Source organism: Lutjanus erythropterus, chromosome 7, assembly GCF_056507025.1.
Source record: "Lutjanus erythropterus isolate fLutEry1 chromosome 7, fLutEry1.hap2, whole genome shotgun sequence".
NCBI lineage: Eukaryota > Metazoa > Chordata > Actinopteri > Lutjaniformes > Lutjanidae > Lutjanus > Lutjanus erythropterus.
In genome coordinates, this window is record NC_139323.1 from 7151124 (window position 1) to 7172860 (window position 21737).

A 21737-nucleotide genomic window follows, 5' to 3' on the forward strand; every position below is an offset into this window, starting at 1 on the left:
TCAGGCATTTTAGGCCACAGAAATCCCCCCAAAAGGCCTGCAAAGTCCTGGAGGGACTGAATAAAGCCTGTTGCATTGAATTGAATTGTACTGAATTAAAATGAATCAAGATGTAAAGTGACTATGAAAAGAGGCAAAGTAACCACAATATCACACTGTATCTAAGCAGAGATGATAGGTTCTTATACATCTCTGGTTCCAGGGGCCCATCGTCTCATAATCCATTCATGATGCTAAGTAATAAGACCTTCGACCCTCTCTCAGGGACTCCTGAGGAGACCGTGCACCCCGCTTTGGGCAGCCCTGCAGCAGCAGCCCCTTCTCGCGCGCACAGCTCAGCCTCCTCCCTGAAAGCCCCGCCCCCAGATGAAGCCTCAGTAAAAAGCAGATAGATAGCAGATAGTGGTGAACTGTGTCAAACTTTGAGCGAGAGGGGCTCTTTATCCGCACTTTGACAAAGTATCACGTCAGCTCCGTCCTCAGCTGTTGTCCCAAACCTACAAGTACGGAATGGTGTGAGTGTCCAGCCGAGAGAAGAAGCGCTTTGATAACCGCATCCACCGCAGCGACTTCAACTTCAACCAAGTTTACTTGGACATTTTCTGGAGACTCTGCATGGTACGTCCGCTGCTTCTCAAGAGCTAACACTTAGGGTCGTTAGCTTGTTTCTAGGAGGGTGTAGTTTATCAAAAGACTGCCATTGCGCGCGGTGTACGTGAATACCGTTAAAATAATATTTTTCAGCGAGTTCAACCGCCCATAAATCCAGCTCAACATCTGTCTCTGAGTCCGTTGACATGCAGCTTTCCTGCTTCCTCCGCTTCTTTAAGTTTCATGCTATTAGCTTTCAGTTGCTCATGACGATATCCACTTTTCTGTGGCGTTTTATTAGAAAACAGGAGATAAACATGAAACACAGAGCGTGTGTCCCGTGCTTACAGTCACAAGTACAGAGAACAGCCTGACACTGTACTGAACTCAGAACTGGCAGTTAGTCCAGGCGCTCCTGTGGGATGAAACGTGACTGTCAGTGGAGCCGCGCGTCTAACTTATACTTTACCCAAAATCACTTCGTTTATTTGCATGACAGTGATCATTGCCTGCTATGAAGTGGTGAACTGGCTGCTGTGTATTTATAACCACTAATGTCAGTCAGTCATTGAGTGTTGCTGTGACAGAGGATGATTGTTTTGGACTCTGGAGAAACAGCAGATGAATTGAATTAATTAGCGCTTCTTAACAGTGTCAACTAAGTGATGTGCTGAGGGATTCTACACTAACCTTAGATTATTGATACATGTTTATTGAATTGTCATCAAATTTGATGGTTAAGGGCGATTTATGAATACACATTTCAGTGCTACATTTATAAATATGTTGCTTTAATATAGAGCTACAACTGTTATATGCATATACATACAAGTACCGTTACATGACTAAAATAATACATTATTAATAGCTACTATGCAGGCAAAAGGATGTCTGTTTCTCTAAATCTTCAGTCTAAATTTCTCCAAACTCCTTCTCTGTTGTGCTCAGTGTTCACACTCACCTCTCCAAACTAGGTTTTAGAAATGTTGTGCATTTTCCTTAACCAATACTTGAAAATGCCAACAATCGATAAATCATTAATAATGTATAAGTTTAACTGCAATATGACTAAGTGCAATATTCAAAATACAGAAGCAAAACAGCATCATAATGAAGTACTTTAGTGCAGCAGAGGTGCATTGGCCTCCAATTTTTTGCTCTCCAGAAGTAGAAAAACATATTTGTTTGGTACAGACCCCAACAAAAGTCACATTTTCAGTGAAAATGAAAGTTGTGATGCAAAAAATCATCAATTATTAGTAGGTACAGTTATTGTGAAACATTGCAATATCTGTCAAAATAATCGTGAGATGATCAAGGACCCTCACAATAAATACAAGTGTGAGATGACTTTGTCTTCAGGAAACTCCTGAGTTTGTTTTTTTCATTTCAAGTATTGTCAATCAATCAATCAAACTTTAAAGTACAATCAATTAAACCAACCAACCAACCCTATGTCTTCCCTTGTTGTTCCAACTGCGTAAAAGGTGATAAAAGTTCAAATATTCAATTCCTCCTTTAGCTGGGGACACGTTACAACCTACTCAAGGACCCCAGTTGGTTCCAGGACTCCAGTTTGAAAACCACTGTATACAAGTAATTCTCCTGATTATCTCTCAATCAAGCAATTGATTCTTGATTAACTGAAGAAATGTTTTGTATGTGAAATGTCAAAAAACATTCAAATTGCTCATTTTGTTCCACCAACAGTCCCAAACATCTTTAAGGTACAATGATACAAAAAATGATAAAAAGTAACACATTTTCACATTTGAGAAGCTTGAAGAAACAAATGTTTGACTGAAACATTTCAAATTATTTAAATTTTCTGTCAATTGATTAGTCTATTTTACCTCTAATTCAAGAAATTGGGCATCAGTATTAATACTTGAAAGTCATATAAATTCTGTATGACTAGTGTAAGCTGCAATTACGGGTTTTTTATACCTGATAACAGATATATGTGTGACGGATCCCTTTGCATGGTGACTTAGTCAGCAGAGGTGCACATCATGCACTGGTATCAGGGTCTAAACTCAGTACTGGATGTTTGTAGCATGTCATGCATCACGGTTTCTGTGTACTGAAAAGTGTGTGGACAGGGTACAGCTTTGTGGTAAATAAGGCTGTGAGTAAGACTGAGTAACCAGTCATTCAGAGCTCTACTTTTGTGATGGAAGGAGTGGGAGGTTTGGTGGTTTGTCAGTCCTGAGCCTGAACACATTCACACTGAAAGAGGAGAAGAGCTCATTTAAGATCGCTCACCAGGTCATGTGACCGCATGAACCTCGAGATGAGTTATGAAGCAAACTGGAGTCAGATTATAAAGTCTTAACATCTTACTCATGTAGGAAACACAGACACCACCTCAGCCTTCCGTGTTGCTGCTCTCTTCACTTCTGGCTTTGTGATTACGGGAACACAGTGTATGCCCTCTGGACGTAACAACACTTAACTCCAGTGTATGCATACGTGATGACACGGATATAAGCCAGGCCTTTAACATGGAAGTAACCACAAATATGTAGCTTGGTTTCAGTAATGTGCCGTGCAGTACGTTCAGTCTGGGGTCTGCATGTTCTGATGGGCTTTCCAGATCTTCTTTGGGTGAAATAGTTGCTCGGCTTAGACGGTCAGGGTTGAAGAGAAGTCACATGAGGTGATTTGAGTTGTTGCTGCAACAAAACCAGCACCGTGTCATGGAGCTTTTGGAGTAAAACCTGACCAAAACAAGTTGAGGTGAGCTTTGATGCCCTGAATTTAACTTCAACTGTTAGTTAAAATTGCGATAAAATCTTTGAAAAAGTCTCTATTTTCACATCAGGTCTTTCAGTCTTCAACACCAATATGAACCAACAGTGGGTATTCGTAAAAGGGTTATCGTAGGCAGCTGAACACCCATCTACTATTGTGACTCTAATGACTCACATGATGGCAGGTTGAGTCCGACCTGAACAACTCACATTCACACCTTTCCTCAGGTGACTCTAATGGTTCACTTGATGGAGGATTGGGTATACAAATCACTTACCTCTCAAGGTGTGAACCACCCCACAGAGGTTAAATACCTGAAACTCCCCGCTAGTCAGTCAGAACTGAAGAAGCCTTTTGGATGAGAGGCAAAATGTCTTCAAGAACCCAAGCAAGTCCAGTTGCTTATGATAACCCTTGTATGAATGCCATGATCTGGATGACTGAGAATCTTAACAGACAACAGAAGATACTTTCGTTCAGTCTTGGATTTTTGCTTTCCTTTGATTTTCTTTGCCTCACAGAAGGTATTGCAACACTGTTGACCTTTGTTTAGTCAGTGAGGAGATGAAGGTCAAGGAGGGGCATAAATCAAACAGAGGGCACTGGCTCTCCTTGACTAGCTGAAAGTGTAGTATTTGTCATGATCTTCCAAAAAGCCTCACCAGCCCCTGCAGCTGCCACACAGTGAAAGGCCCTTTTGTCCTGTGCAGGCTGCTTGCACAGCAGAGTGATGCACCTTAGTACTCTGTGCATCACCTCCCATACACCCTTTATGGTTCACCACGAGTCAGATAAATGCACATCTGTTTCTTCCACGTGGTATTGTACCAGTCACACATGCAGCGCTTTAGCCGTGCATGAGTGCAATTCCTGTCACAGCACCTTTGCTGCCGATAGTGTTACAGTTTTGTTGTGATACAGAAACCACCCAGAGAAAGTAGTTTGCATGACTTCATCTATGGACCACATCTTTCTAAAATAAATGTTTCTGTTGTAGTTGCAAAACATACCCGGTAACAATCTAGAATTATTCAGAGCCACAAACATAGTGTTTAAAATGTCTCTCCAGAATCTTGCATTATTTTGGAGATAGTAGGTCCTAAATTTACCAGATATGCAAAGTATGCTTGCCAGAATGCAGTGTTATCTGCTTTTTGAAGCTGTGGTTCTCTCCTTCAGTCTAATTTTCACAGCTCACTGCTTTAATGAAATAGCAATGATATCTTTCTATCTGGTGTGTTTCCTCTTTGCTTTAAAACTTTTTGAAATCAGGCCAAAAAATAATCTATTGTATTTTAGGTTTAATAGACATTCACTTGTCATTTCTAGTTGCAAATGAAGAATTGCTGATCTGCAAATCCAACACATCTAATCCAAATGTGTTCATTACAGAATGGTCCCTAAATAATATGACATAATACCTGTTAGAGGTAGAATGATAAATTGACTGATATTAGCTTATTGCAGATATCGACAGCCAGACAAAAGTGGCAAAGAAATGCAAAGATAAGTTTGAGGTAATTTAGAAACAGTGATGTCCAATGTGCAACACTAGCTAATGTTATTGTAGAGATTGAGTCCGCTAATGTTAATACAAATGATTAGCTCCCACCACAAGCCTCACTTTATTTACCTTATCTATCAGTATGATGGCGGTCAGTCATGTTCAGTCTTGTCTATGACACCTCACTGTTTTGGTCAATGCCCAGGATGCTCAACAAGATATTTGGTGCCCACTCACAAAGATGTTGAACTAGTCACATTACAGTAATGACACTGTCAGTCTTAGCCAAAACGCTGGGGGTCCTGTCACAAAACAACATAACCTAGCACTCAGTTTTTTTCCTTTGAAGTAATTACAAGTAAGTACAAAAAATTCATCAAATTTACCCAGTTAAGTCAAATGTTTCTTGTTCAGATGTTCAATTGCTTTTATCTTAGTTTGATTAAGAGCAACTGCTGAGTGTGTAAAAATGTTGGAAATACTTGATGTATAGTAGTGCATCAATTTTTTTGCCCCATCATGGTGGTCAGTGTTTGAGTTCATATTACTAAAGTTAAAGCTTCAGGCAAGGTCATGCTGATTAGCTGGTGGTATTAAGCTGCTTACTCTAGACCCCGCTGGAGCATCCAGCGTTTCCTGACGCTCTCAATTAAAGCATGTTAATAACCTGTGGCATGTTCCAAAGTGTTTCACACCCAGCGAGCTAGTCAGCCATCCCACACTCCTCACTCACACACTCTGACTGGCCATGGGCATGGGAAGGTGTGTGCAGCACAGTCCTTTGAAGCATGCAAGACCTCCAATTAACCCTCCTGGATTTATCCCCTGCTCTCCAAACCGCTGCGTCTCTTGTCTCATCTCATCACTCCCACAGGGTATAATAAGCAGAGCCCAGTTCCCTACAGTTTGTCCATGCTCAACCCAAGCTGACTTTCTCTACTTTTGTTCACTTTGCAGCCAGGGCTTGAAGCTGACTTCCTGTGCACTGCCTCATAAAGAGGGAAACCCTTGTGAAAAGCAGTAGAAAAGCTTGTTCGACCATCCCTCTCATACTGGAAGCTGCAGGATATTTACAAAATGGCAAGAAGATCCCCCATTCCCTTGATACTTCTTGCAATATGCTGCCTGGCATCTGCAGGTAAGTTTCTCTCACTGCTTGGCTACAGATATAAACCCACACAGATAATTAAATTTTTGTTTGAGCCAAATTCAAACTCATGCATCACTGGTTATAAATGATATTGACTATGCACCCAGCCTTGCAGTACCATATTGTCAGTCAACCACAACTTTGCCCATACTCTGGGATTTTCCACTAGTTCTCCCAGCATGCCTTTCTAGACAGTGCTTGTCAGAGTTGTGTGTTAGGGGGATTTACATTTAACAAAGTGCTGACAAGTTCAATCTCAGAACGCAAACACTCAGCAGGCCTACATGTATCTGTCAGTTTGATTGGAATGAGACTCGGATCCTGCCAAATACCTGGTAATTTACAGCCGTTAAACTGAAAACCAAAAAGAGAGTGAGAGAATAACCATCCCAACAACTGCTACAAAGATGTATACAGGAAATGCGTATGTGATATCACTGTGGAATATCAGTTAATTTAAGATTTAAGATGATGTCATTTCCTGTCACCACAAACCTCATATGAACTTTATCTAATTAATGAGAAATACTCTACCTGTCACTTTGAGAAATGTGCATGATGCAGTTATATGCACGTCGGCCCAACACAGTGAGAATTTCAGTTTCCATTACAACGGGGCTACTCACTTGAAGGTGTCACCGAAGACTGAAGACGAGCAGCTTAGCTCGAGTTGGGCTGCTGTAAAACAACAAATAAATACTGAACTTCATCATGAAATAATTAAATCAAATTATAATCAGTTTTGCTACTCTTTTGTCGATTAAAACCATAAAATAGTGATGCAACTCACTTTATTATAGCTTCTAAAATTGCTAATTCGAACACCTTGTATAGGACTGTTAGACACCTGGAAACATCCCCTGCCACACAGGCAGTGCCCCATTAACACCTGGCATTAACATGCATATTGTGTGATCAGATCACAAGTGGGCAGCTCTAAATAACTCAATAAGAGGAGGGAATGCGCTCAAGATGCATCAAGAACACATTGTGATCCAATTGCTCAGACCACATGCAAAGATGATTTGGGCCACATCTGGCTACGTTCCTTTAGCAGTGTATATATTCATTTAGCAAATGTGTCCTGGGCAAAAACTACAACAACAGGATATTGTCTTGATGGAGTGCACACAAAACATGCTGTCTGATCTCTATTTGAACTAAATAGTCAGTACAACAAGAGTCAGGTCATTGCAGTCTTCTTCTGTTTTTTAATTTTCAGCAGACCAGGTATGGAAAGTTCATTGCTGCCTCCTGCCAGATAAAAACAACATTTGGTCTTTGCAAACAGAAATTATGTAATTATGTATTTAGTTGCATACAGGGCGGTGAAGTGAGATACAATCATAAGTGGTCACTCTAGACACATGTAGTGCATTCTACTGTCAGGTGTGAACTGATATACTTAAACTGTCCACTTGTGATTGGATTACCCGAGACACATGTAAATGTCAGCTGTAAATAGGGCCTAACGGTTTATGGTCACTCTAGTGGGTCTGTGTGGTTGTCCTGAGGGACAGTGTTGCTTTGAAGTAAAGAGCAGGCTAACCTGTACTCAATGACAATGCTAACATGCTGATGTTTATCATGTAAAGGAGCTTAAGTTTAGCATGTAAACATATTAACATTTGCGAATCAGCACTATAGACAAGAAATTTGTCTTAAGTACAGCTGAAGCTTAGGCCTAAATCAAAGTATTGGTCAAACTGAAATTTTGACCTGATTACAGCATGAGAAAAGTCAGAAAAGTCAGAGGATCACCAAACTTATACAATTCATCCTTTGGTGGACCAGAATGACTGTAGAAAATTTTATGGTAATGTAATTGCTGTGGATACATTCCACTTTGAACCAGAAATGGTGTCTGTGCTGAATGACATATCACTAAATTCATTAGGAATCATCATCTGGGGACCATGAGTGTTTGTATAAAATTTCAAGGCTAGCCTTCTAATCTTTTGGGGGACAGTTCAGCCTGGTGGTGACACTAGATCAAATGTCAAGAGATCACCAATGTCATATGGATAAAATCCTCTGGGTACCATTAATGTCTGTAGAAAATTTCATGGTAGTCCCTTCAATGGATGTCGAGATAAGTCTGGATCAAAATGCTGGACCAACTGATCTACAGATGCTTGCATGGATTAAAGCATTACAGATATGTCACAAATTAATTCTTTGTGAAAATGATTAGATTAATTTCATGGTTTCAGGGTATCGTTCATTACATCATCAACATCATCCAGTCCATGGTGGCCACTTTGGCTCCTCACTGTTTCAGCAACACGGATATTACATAGGAAAGTCTAGTTGAAGATTATCCTCAATGATTATTATTTTCCAATCAGTTATTAAAATGCTTATTTATTCCTTATTAAATTTAATGTCTTATGTCTTGTTGCAAAACTAAATGTTGATGATCTGTTTCCAGTGAGAAGTTGTGGTTATATCTGTTCTGGCTGGAAGTGGGGCCAATTTCAAGTTGTTGTGGAGTTGGCTACTAGATGTAATTAGAGGAACTGTCCACCCTGGCTTCAATATTCAGTGGTGGTTTTCGTCGCTTGGTAACTTGACTAAAACATTCAGTTTACTGACCAAAACCTGACACTCAGCCCCAAAGATTGATGAAAAATCTGTCAAGTTGGCAGACAATCAAGGGTACATTTCTCTTTTCTATTTTTCAGAGTGTGAGATGTCCTGTTTACAGAGACTGGTTTCACAATATATGACTTTGGAGCTGAACTCACTCCAGGTTTAATCTGCAGCATCCCGTGTTGTTTTTCCGTGGTAGCACAGCAATAATTACCCAGTAGGAAGCATGCTACATGGCTAGCGCTCCAGAAAAGTGTGGTTCGCGTTTTTCATGCCTTCAGTCTAATTGCCACCATAGGTTATTATTTCAGAAGTTCTCTGGAGGTTTGAACCACAGTCCAGAGAGTCGACTTCTACTCAAACAATAGCAGTGTAGTCAGTATGTGCTGTGGGTAGAGCAAACATAATTTCTCCCACAATGCCAGGATCTCCAACACAATGAAGTCACGTACGAAGTTTTCCTCTAAATTCTTCCTCATACGGCACAGTGCATTGTTGTACTGTGTCACAAGGGACAGATATTTACAGTTAGACAACCAAATGCCCTTTCCTCCAAAGCACACTGGCAGTGAGTGCACTCTGATTTATGCACAAATCTTCAGATGCTCTCAAGTTATCCAAACAGTTGATGTTTGAACAGGTAAAACCAGTCCAATAAACACATTTTTAAGATAATAAGACATTCTTTCATATCAATTTGGCCAAATAAATATATTATTGCGCTGTCAGTGGTAAACATCAAATTTTTTTCTTCATTTTTTTTATGCACCACCACTTCATGTTATCTTTCACCTCTCTCTCTTTTTCTGTCCATTTCTATCATCTTGCAGCATCTGTGTAAACAGTCACATCTGCCCTCTAAACTTGTCAGGAGAGCTCTTACGTAATGTTTAGATTAGTCTGCAATGAGTCTTCTCTCAGCGTAATGCAATCCAGGATCTGGGCCTCCCATAACTCTTAAAAAGTCAGACTGAGAGCACCTTGACGTCCATATTTCAAGTCTCTGCTCTGCTGCTTCACTCCTTTGCTGTTTATAACTTTTTTTTCCACATCCCTACTACCATTTTGTGGTTGGCTGTCCTCAGTTTGCCAAAACAGTTATTTTGTGAAGGATATATCGTGGACATTTGGGCTGAGTTTGGATTTCGCCGTGAAATAGAGTCTTCTAGGAATCATGCCAGATATTAATTTGAGGCACTTGCCAGAAACAGCTCCGGCAGGATGCTGGTTATATTGGAGGACAGTGGTTAAAAGAGTTCTGAAAATTTGTGCTCAAGTAGAAGTACTGTTATAATACTGAAATATTACTTAACTCCAAGTTAAAAATAATTGATGTTTAAAAAATACTTAAGTAAAAGTACAAAGTATTCTTCTCAAAAACACTCAAAGTATTAGATACTATTTAGCTGATGATGTTTAATGTATTAAGTCTTTTTTGCGGGGGTTGATGTCTATACTGACATTAGGGAGTTAAAAAATTCCGATATTGATATATTGGCTGATAGTCTGTATAATATACAGAATATAGAATGCAAAGATGCACATTTTTTTCAACGGTGCCTCTATAAAACTATTGTTCAAAATTATGCCAGGGCACTAAAGAGTAAACTGATCATTTTTTAAAATTATAAATTTAAAAAACACAAATAGAGCAAAATATACGTACATATTAAAATAAGAAATAAGATCAAATATGCACAGAATGCTGTCTATAAAGCTAACAAATAAAAACAATCTGCATAATGTTCTGTTAGAAGTTTTCTTATGGGCACATATCGTACAACATATATGCCGGTACCAAAATAGACTGATATAGCTGTGATTGCCCAGTATCAGGCGGATATTGGTCGGGCTCTAGTCCCAGCTCCTGTGCTATTCAGATCAGTGGTCATGGTCACCTCTCCAAACCTGTGGTCCACATGTCATGGTTTTCATTTGCTCGTTTGTGATTGGATAGCCTTACAAAAATACAGATGGATATTAATGTAAATTGTAGGCATATTCAGAACTTGTATTATGTATTTAAAAGTACCTAAATAGATTTCATGTGATGCATACTTATGTACAAGAAAAATTACAGATTTGAAAAATACTCATAAAAGTAAAAGTACCCCAAAAAAGGACTTAATGCCAGACTGATGACTCACTGAAAAACACACCAGCATTATTGATTAGAGAAGCACTTTCTCCTCCTATTGTAGCCTTTCCTGATTTTATTTATGGGGTGGCTTGATGAATGATAGTGCTATTAATGCGAGTCTGTCTTCAGCTATTCATTGTGGAACCTCATAGTCTAACAACGGGATTGTTAAATAAAACAATAACTGGAAAAAGGAATTGAACTGTGCTCATATTCACCAGCCATACATACAGTTAAGTAAACAACTTTCTCTCTGTCTGCATATTTGTGTACTCTTGGCAGACAAGAGTCGCTGTGATGCCAAAAGTGGTTGTAATGTTTTTTCCCCCCACAGTTGAGCAAAAGGTTCGTCTTTATATCACGCTTTCTTAGGGCCAGCGAGAGGGGGGACTGCCAAAATGTATTGTGCAACCGCTGTAATCTGAGAGGTGGTTAGCCAGGGGGAGGAGAGAGGCAGGCGCAGGCGTGGGTCGTCTGCTCCAAATCGACACACTCCACACACGTACAGCGTGCCAAACCGACAAAGTCCCTTCCAGCGCGCTAAACCAGATGTTGCCCTGTGATTCATGCGAGGAGCTGGAGCAGCGCAGCACAGAGGCAGTGTGCTGCTAGGCAGAGTGGTTGGGATGTTTACATAGCAACGGGAGTCCCGAGTGCGTCTAATTACAGGTCTGCTCTCCCCCATGGTGAGGCCTTTATCTTAACAGCACTGTCAAGGAGGAGGCAGCCTGTCTGTTTATATCTTTTGCTTATTGAATAAAGGTCACCCTATTATTACCCAGTTTAATTAACAGTGGCGTATAAATTAGATTGTGGAACATTTATTTGGATTTGCCCCCTCTCACTCTCTACTTCTGTCTATCATTCTGTCTCTCAAACACACACACACACACACACACACACACACACACACACACACACACAAAAGAAAGAGGGGCTGAATGAACCATACCAGACAGGTCTTCACAGACAGACTTGCATCTTCGTCCATCTCCATCATATCTTGTCAGCCTCTAGTTCAGAGGAGCGCTTACGCAAATCTGCAGGAGTAAACCGAATCCCGCCCCTTTCACTCCCTCTCAGTCATCCCCTCTCTCCATAGTTCCAGTAAGCAGGCGTGTAAATAATTTCGGTCAAAGCCAGTAATGGGAGACAGCTGGGGTGATCGTGCGTTTTCCATTGTGTTTCACAGCCCCGTGAAAAAAAAAGCCACTGGAGCTGGAGAGAGTGAGAGTAAGAGAGCGTGACTTCATTGAAGAAAGAGAGAGTAATTGTAAAAAAAGATAACTTTTCAGATAACCTTCAGAAGCAGTCAGAAGAATTAGGTGGTGCTATCACACCGTATAGGTTGAGGTGTAGTTTTTATTTTTTTATCCATCACCAGTGTGAGTAAATCAAAACTTTCATTGCCTAATCACTGTGCAGTGGTGCCAACCTTTGAGTGCATGACTCTTTATCTGCAACAAAAAGTCCTAATATGGGATTCTAGCTGAAGGCTTCCAGGTGGTGTCTTTCATCAGACCAGCCCCTCCTGGGGCCTCACCTTCCCCACTCCATTTCCACCAGATGAGTCCTGCTGAAAGACCATGTCCCAATTTTGGAAGGGTCCTTTGGAAAACAGGAGTGTCTCGCCAAAAAATGACAGCAGGCCCTTTACTTTGTCCTAAATAACAGATATTTGGGCTAGATCACAAACACACGCACACACACACACTTGGAAATGCTCTTTTTCCACTTGTTTTTTAAAATCTGATTTCACGAGTCTAATAGAGATGGTATTTGAGGTTGAGAGTTGTTGTAAGACTATAATAACCATTAGCTGCACTGGTATTCTCTCCAACAAGTTAACAAGTCATTATTTGAAGCATCTGCACAACAAAAAATGGCCCCATTTTATTTTACAGTGCACTATTAAGATGTAACAAGCCGTACTTTATATCAAGTAAGACAAAAAGGAGAAATAATATGTTCTTTATTAAACAGTAAACGAACACAGCCATATCCTAATTGGACACTATACACCCAAAAGTACACTAATAAGAGGTAACAAGCCATATCAAATTAGGTGAAAACTAGAAATGACAGAAATAAGACAGCATAAGACTCTTTATTAGGCTGTTATTAGACTTTATTAGAGGGTAGTTAGGGTCACATTACAACAGAATGGTACTGTGAACTGAAGTGAAATCACATGTCTGCCAATTACCTATTTAGAAATAACATGTGAACCAGATCCACCAAGTAAAGGCCAAAAAATAGAGGTAGAGAAATATTTCTTCTATGGGTGACTGAACAGACTAACTGTAGGTAGATAATCTGATTTGATTAAAGTTAAGTGGGACCAGCTAAAGAAAATGTGTCTCAGGTGGCAGATATGTGATTTCATGTTAGGTTTACAGTACAGTTCTGTTGTAATGTGTCCCTAATTACCCTCTAATAAAGTGTAACAAGGTTCTCACTATGGGAAATAATACACTTTACTTTGTTATAGTTTTATGCTCCAGTGGTGCTGTAACAGGTCACCAAATATAGTGTAACCTCTTAAACTAGGTTAGATAAATTACTTTACTTTAAAAATTAATCATAAATATTTTATGGTGTTGTAAAACTTCAAGTGTTTTATTTATTAATTTTTCATGACCACACTTTTTTTCAACCCACATTTTGTAAGTCATTGAATTCGGGTATAACTACTGTCTAATAAAAAACATAATTTCTAGTTGTTGTCAAATTTGATGCAGAATGTGGCTTGTTACATCTTATTAGTGTACCATTAGCTGTATAATGTCTAATTAGGGCATAACTACACTCTAATAAACAACATATTATTTCTATTTTCATACAAAGTACAGCTTGTTATGTCTTATTAATGTACTGTAAAAAGGTGTGACCCAAAAAACAATAAAAATGTTTAAAAGGGATAATTTAATGGCAGATCTCAGTGTTGTAAGTTTGTAGCCTTCACTCGACAGCATGTGAATTATCTTATATCTTGATTTTTTTTTCTGACAGTCTATTCATAGCGTATTTATTGTTTGGTGACTGTTCAAACAAACATATCATTCATCACACTCTTCGTTTGTTACCTGTCCAGTAAAGAGGCCCCTGCCAGCGTTCTTTGTGCGTGTCAATACACGAGGCAGCATGGCATTTGACAAGTCATTTTTCTTTTTTCGCCCTTCCTTTCCTGAAGATGAAGAACCCCGGAGGAATGTAGTCCCTTCCAGCTGGTGTGAGAACGCTGTCTGCCCTTGCCCTTTCTCACCTCTGTGGCTCCTTCACACTGGGCTCACACACTGGCACAAAGGGCCAGCTTTGTTTCACTCTTTGCTTTCTGTTGATGGCAACCTGCTGCTTCTCAAAGGCTCCTATTATCACATCTGAGTGATGATGTTTTTGTAAAATATCACATGATCAAAGACACCTTTTTGGACTGCTGTTTGATTGATGTCAGAAATAAAAAAAAAAAACATAAATGCAATTAATGTGCTTGGCATTAGGGATGTGCACAATCGGTCAGTTAGTCCATTAAATGTTGCATGCTAGTCTGCACCAGAAATCCTAGTCGATTAAACAAATTATGAATATTTTATTAACGTACAACACCAGCAAGGTGAAAAGTGGGACAAAGATGACATCTTGTAAAACTACAATTTGGCACTATTTTTAAAATGAAATTAAGGTTGTATGTAGGCCTTTGTCTTAATAAACTGGCAAGCAAAGGCTTATGGATGACAGTCAGGTACATAGGCTGATTGCCAGCAGCAGGCCATTGTTGAATAGCTGAATAAAACTGTTAATCTAATAACACGTCAATCAGTAGGCCTAACTGATGTTTTTTGTTGGCCTATTGTAGTATGTTTTGTGGCAGTGGTGATTTACAATTTATTTTTTATTTATTTTATTTTATACTGACTGCTGACTCCTCAATCTTCTTAACCAGCTTGTATTGGCTGTGACATCAACTGCTAGGTTAAAAACCAAGTTTACCTAGGTTATTGCAGGCCAAACTTTTTTACTTTCAGACTAGTCTCAATTTAAGTTTCTGTTTAATTGACAGGGAAATTAGCGCAAAATCCCTTCCTGATGCCCCTAACAAATCAATGAGCCCAGACTAGTGTGGACTTTTCCTTTTTTTTAACTGTCATTTTGCCAGCTTTGTTTTTTTGCACTGAGCCAAACAATTAAATACATACGTGTTGGCGACTGCTTTCTGAACAAGAACAACAGCCCCCCTATTTGCAGACATTTTTGGTTGCTGTTCTTCTTTTTTGAGTTAGCTGCTAACTCTTACTTTTTAAGTCCCCTGATGGTGGGTTGCACACATAACATGTCATCAAAATGTCACACCTCTGTCTCATCCCTTTTTATGCAGACATGGTCGCTTCAGCTCTGTTTTTGCCTCTGCTGCCAGCTTAAACGCAGAGCAACGTCTCCCCATTCCATGTTCATACATTTTATAAGCTACACAATGGCGAGGTGGAATAATGGCGTGGTATTTCTGGGTTAAACAGGCTGTGTGAAAGGGGCTTCTGTTTGTCACTTTTGATGTTAAATTAGAATAGATATGGCTAAATATGCCTCTTTTGGGCTTTTAGGATTTTCAGACTCGAGGATAGTAACTCAACAAGTGTCCTTGGAGCTTACAGCTCACCTTTTACCCCATCCTGGCTGACATATTTACTTTCCATCACTGCTGGTGGATGATATTAAATATTTTACATTGAGCATTTCTGACAAGGCAGATGATCCAGCACAAATGAAATGAGGGTAAGACCAAGTAGGACAAGACAAGTGACCCAAGGGCACACCTCCCTGCCTCCCCTACTGGGTTTGAATTGTTGTGAATGTGGATGAAGCGGCTGCTGCTGAACCCCCACCAAGCTGCTGTCAGAGAACATGGCTTTTGCAGGCATGTATGATTGATGAGTGAGATGCCCTTGGAGCAGCAGGACAGATCTTTCTCCCCATTGTTCCATTTAACCAGAAAAAGCACTTCTGCTCGGGTACTTTCAGTACTGTTAAGCACTGCAGCATGCAGGGCGAGCTATGACTGATCCAGACCACTTATTGTATCCCAACAAAGACATGTCTGGTTGAACACTTACCAACATAGCAACTGCTACTGCAGCATTTTACACCCTTTTGCCATTACCAATAAAGCCTTCACTTATTTTGGCTCCATTCAGGATTATGAATAATTATATTTAATTTTCTACATTCTTAACTATTTAAGTCTTTACATTTATACCCCCAACTGAACTAGTTTAGTTTCCTGACACTGGTTGTGGTTTTTTGTAGGCCTAACATACTATGATTCAGATACACGAGCAGCCAGTTCTTGTTTCGTAACTGCGCTGACAACTTTTTTGTCTTTTGATATTATAGGTCCAGACAGCACATGTCAGCACCCATCACTAAAGACATCCAGTGGTAGCACAGCCAGTAAAGTCTTTAGTCATATGCACACATGCTTGCTTGGTCTCTCCCAGCTGTCTCACTTTACACAGTGGCTCCTGTGTTCCTCTGGGAATGAGCCTTGTCATCCATCTCTTCAAAGCCCTCTGATTTATGTCTGCATTTAAAGGTAGAGAGAAATGTGCCCACTTCCATCTCATCTGTTTGCCTGTGGCTTCATATGCTGCTTGTAATTGGTCAAGTATTTTTTTTTCAGCTAACAGTGATGGTTTACCAACAGGTGTCCACATCATCTGTCAGGGCAGATGAAAAATAACCAGGCCTAATGTCAGTAACAGAAAAGTGTTTTACTACCTGTCATTACACTTAATATAAGAACTCAAACAATGCAGTTAATGTTGTTTTACATCAGTCCTTTACAAATAAACCTAATATCATTACCTATGAAAACAGGGGTAATGAAACAAAGCAGACAACTTAACAAATTATAGCACAGTAGAATGTATACCCCCTGTCCTTCACCAAAAGACAATTTTGTAATTTCAGTTTGATTTACAAGCAAGTTAAAGAGTATCCTCTTTCTGTTCAGCTACCAAAGAAAAGAGGGCTGAAAGTGCTGCTTAGAGCTGAAAAATACTTAAAACTCCTCAGCATTTTTTTTCAGTTTGAACAAATGAGTAAATATGGTTTTCATTACAGTTAAGAAAAGCCTATTAAAAAGTACTTATTTTTTACCACAGCAAAAACAAAAAGAATGCTTCTTTACTTTGGATACCATTGAATATATAGTTAACACATTGTATAGTTTTAAAACACTTGAACACAAAAATCACATCTGACGGCTGACATTTTGCCATGGATTATTTTCCCTGGTGAGATGATGGTATGCTTTTAATGTTGTGTTATAGAGTTTGGGGGAAACACTTTTTTTTCATCACTCTCTTCCTCTCTTTCTTGCATGTGTCGCTTCTGGCTATGTCATCACATACAGCTATTATCTCATTGGTTGCGCTCTGAAAGGTCAGTCATTGATTGATTGATTGTATAAACCCAGTATATAAATGCAGCAATGAGCATTTTCTTTTTCCTCTATTGCGCCTTCTCCCAAACCTATGCCCTTACAAAAGAGAGAGATGCATTTTTACCAGCACTTTTACTTGTTTTCCTTTATATTCAGTGCCTTCACTGTTGCTGAAATTTTTACATCCAAAGGGATGTAATTTACTATATGAACACCTGTTAACTTACTTAAGAACCTGAAAAAAACTTTCTCTGCATATCCATACTATCCACATCACACACATAGATAAAATATAATCCATTGAAACTCCCGTCTTTTAGCTGCTTTTTCAATTATATGCCAGCTGACAAGATTATGGTCAATGAACCCACCAATAAAGGGTGTTCGGGTGATATTAAGTTACAGACGGGTTTGCGGGATATCTGACTTCAGATTTCACACTTTGATGGGGGAGTTTACGACTTCCCTAATGGAGTTCAGGCTCACCCCGGCCCTCCTCCCTTCATCCCATTCCAGCTTCCTCCTCTCATGCCTCCAATGTTACAGTCCAGAGATAAATCCTTTTCATAGGCAGGCCAATGAAGTGAACTTACACTACCCTTATGAAAGGCTTTACTCACTTCCTGTAGTAGTGGCTGAAGGTTCAGGGGTGAGTGGGCTGCGCTAATGTCAACACTGCAGAGCTAGTGATTCTTTAGTCCAAAGCCCCTTAGGAAAACAAGAGCGGGCAGAATATTACGTTCCCTCTACCGGTTTGCGTGGTTCATGGTCCATGGGAATCATGCCCTGCAGTGAAAAAGAAAGGAGACCAGAGGATTCATTTAATCCTGTAGTTCATAGGGGAACTGATATATCTTAGGTAGGGAGGAGATATATTGAAACAAAGAGGCCCCTTTGTGCTACTTTTTATGTATTGTAATTAAATTTGCCTTATTTTATCTTTACATTATTGGAAAAGTGTATTTAGAATGCATTAAGTTTCATTATCGTCTTCCTCTGCTCCATTGTTTTTTCATGTAGGGAATTATGACATTGTTATATGAGGCATGTGTTGACATGTGTAAGGTAATCTTCACTGCTTTGAGTTTCTTATGCATCTATAGAAATACAATTAGTCTGCTTGCTGAGGGATACTGGGAACTCGACATGTGAGGATGTGTATACACACACAGGGGGAAGGTTCTGTTTGTTTATCTTCGGAAATGGCTTTGTGGGAATATCAGATTTGTCCCTAACTGGCACACAGACTGACATCACTTCCTGTACCCAAAACTTGGCTCAGTGCCGCCGTGTGGCAGGCAACAAAGTGCATTCTTTGGAAACAGAGGCGTTTATCTCTAGTTAGATAGGAGTAGGCTCTATTGATGAATGCACCTAGCAGGGAAGGTCCTGCTTGTGGACTCTTTTCAATTTTTTAAAATACAGTTCATGATCCATGTTTAAACTTCAAGTTTTGCCAGAACTGACAGAAACTGATAGAGCCTTTGATGATGTGATATTAATGACGTGTAATTTTATTCAGACCTGAAAACATTAATTAATTTGTAAGGAAATCAACTAAAAATATTCATCAACTGTTATGATACTCAGCTGTTTTTTGAGTATTTTTTTAATGAAAAATGCTCAGCATTTACCAGTTTCAAGTTCTTAAACACACATTATGTAAGTTCTGCCTCGAGGGGTCTCTCACATGAAAACAATTATAAAAGACGTAGTTTGATGACATGAAGTAACATGACATCATGGGAGTTGTTGTCTTCATTGTTAAAGGGACAGTTCACCCAAAAATGAAAATTCAGTTATTATCTACTCACCATTGCGGTAATTGAGGGTCGGGTTTATTTCGTTAGTCTGCAAAACACTGCTGGAAAACACCATTGCAGAATCTCCTAAACAATGTAGGTGAATGGTGACCAGTTTTCTAATACAAAAGCCAACTAAAAAAACATAAAATGCCCTCATACTGCTTGTCTGGCATAATCGACACCCGACATGCCTTTTGCATGTGTCACATCACACACACCCAGTTCAGACAGTGTGTATGTGTGTGAGTGAACATGGCTCCAAGCTAAGGATGTGCAGTGACGATTAAGGCTAAAACCATGGTGTCAGTTTTTTTAGTCAGTTTGGCATGTCAGGGCAGACGAGCAGTATGGAGGCATTTTATGTTTTTGTCTGTTGTTTTTATTTACATTTGGTCACCATTCATTTTTATTGTGTGCTGTTTTCCTGTGAAACTCCAGCAGTGTTTTATGGACTAAAAAACTAAACCTCACCTTCAGTGGGTATGAGGTTGAGTAGATAATGGCTGAATTTTCATTTCTGGGTGAAGTGTCTCTTTAAACAAAAACCATCGCCATTGAAAATCTTTATGATGTGACTGAGGCAGAAATCATGTTCCGGTCAAGTTAATGTATTATAGTTTTATTCACGTTACATTTAGTCATGTTCAATGACTTCCTTCCTTGCTTTTCCAGAAGTTACAGCAAATAGTGGCTAGTAGGAAACCCTGGAATAGATTATTTGCTTGTCCTGGTTTGACCATTGTTGGTGACAAATGGTATACACAGCTCAACAAAATATGCAACATATGTCAAGTGTTTTCAGACATTTTAATGCGCAAATGTTACTGTACATATTATAGCTTTAATTGTGAAAATTTTATTTTTATATACAGAATATTTTAAGGTTTTCAACTATTGGTCAAGCAGATCACCGTGAGTTTTAAAAAATTGTGATTTTTTTTTTGTATTTTATGACATTGTATAGCTAATAGTTGCAACACACAATTTCCCAATTTTTTGGGCCAGATACTGATGATGATGTATATAGTAAAAGTACAAACACAGAGCACTTTGAAGCATTTAAAAACAGAATAATATGTCTTCTAACTTAAAGCCCACTAAAGTCCTGCTCAGATTCCCCAAAATTATGTTAATTTTGTCCAATGTCACTGATGTTTCTGTAATTCTTTTTAAATATGAGGCTGGTTTTGTTACATGAAAATAACTGGTTCAGACAGAACTGCAAGACAAGCAGTATTCTGCATAATGTCAGTTTTTATAGAGGTTGTTTTTCCCTTTAAAATACAACGTGGTTGCACTTTGAAAAGCTTGTAGTCTGATGAAAGGTGCAAAAATGGAAGCAGGCCTTTTAATCACCTTCATTTTATCACACATTATATTAGCTTAAATACAGCATATCTGAAAAAGATACTAGTGGTTAAATCATAAAAGAGATTTTAGTCCAAAAGGAGCTTGCCAAAGAATGTGAAAGGTGTCTGGTGACTTCACTGCCTGGACCTCACACTGTTAAAATATATCAAATGGGAGTATTTATGCAGTCTCTTTTTCCGTAATTTGGATTTACTATGTTCACTTCCCATCTGGTCTCTAACACTGTCACAGTCAAGCTTACGAGCATTTAAGGCAGGGTAAAATAATAATAAAGAATATAATTCATATCTTTTTACAGAAAATAAATTCCTCTTGTAAATGGTCTTGTAATGCCATATGCAGTGTTGCTGTTAGAATCAGTCAGTGTATGTTCAATGCTAATCCCCAAAGAAGGCGTAACTGAAGAAATATACATCCAGCCGGGGGTGGTTAGGAGGAAAAGACGTAGATTAAGGTGCGTGTCAATCTCAAGTCACTCATGTTCCTGTTACTTTTTGTGTAGAATGAGTCTCACTGTGGGGAATCTATGAACTGTGCAGGGAGGAGCCTATGTTTTCTCAACCTATGTGTGTATTGCAGAGTGAATTTTTAATTTGGAGTTATGTGAACAGGAGTTTCATATCTCACAGTTCAACCTACCTTTAGCACTTTCGAGTCAGGTAACATTTCAATTTTGCAAGAGTTTATTAACCATATTAGACCATCTGATTTGAATGATTACATGCCACTCACACTTCCACCTCACTTTCTGACGTACACTTTAATAATTTCAACTTCATCTCTAGCTTTTCATTTCAACTGATACTCTAACTTCCAACTAAACTGAAACTTAAGCTTTTCATTCGCCTCAGTAACTGTTTTTTGACTGTCACTCCTACTAATCTCAAGTGCTCCTAATCTCAAGTGCAAATTTTGCATTTTATAGGCATCTATTTTGCACATTAAGCCTGATAAAATGTGTAATTATATAGGATATTTTGTGACAATTTGTCTGCTGCAGTGACATGATTCACTACTTCCTTTTTTTTTTTTTTACCAGATACTTCTTTACTAGTACAATATTATCGAGGAGCTGTTACCAATTTTAATACCGAAAAAGAAGAAGAGTATCAAGCCAAAGTGGTTCAGGCACACTCCAACTCAAGTCGTGTAACTTCCTGTGACTGTGCCCTCCCACAGTCAAAGAAGAATGGCGTGGCTAAAGGGGCGATGAAAGTTTATTATCTGAACGAGGCTGTCATTTTTTCCAACTGGTAAACTCCCTTCTCATTTTCACAGCTAAAACCACAAAATTATGGACTGTGTGTTTTTTACACCTGTGACATTTGTCGTACTTGCCAGTTCTGAGGCGTATTGCCTGTCTGCTGAATGCAATGAAGACCTCTGTTTAT

The 21737-nt window shown here is 39.1% G+C and overlaps 1 protein-coding gene across 1 annotated transcript in view; it reads left to right on the forward strand.

The window, feature by feature from the left end:
- The first annotated feature begins 364 nt into the window (after window positions 1-364).
- The window catches only part of tgfbr3 (transforming growth factor, beta receptor III), an 88920-nt gene continuing 67547 nt past the window's right edge, over window positions 365-21737 (forward strand). The window contains exons 1-2 of the mRNA XM_084722506.1: window positions 365-618; window positions 5807-5987. Coding sequence (XP_084578632.1) covers window positions 5927-5987 — 61 coding nt within the window. The 5' untranslated portion in view covers window positions 365-618; window positions 5807-5926. The remainder of the gene's footprint in view (window positions 619-5806; window positions 5988-21737) is intronic.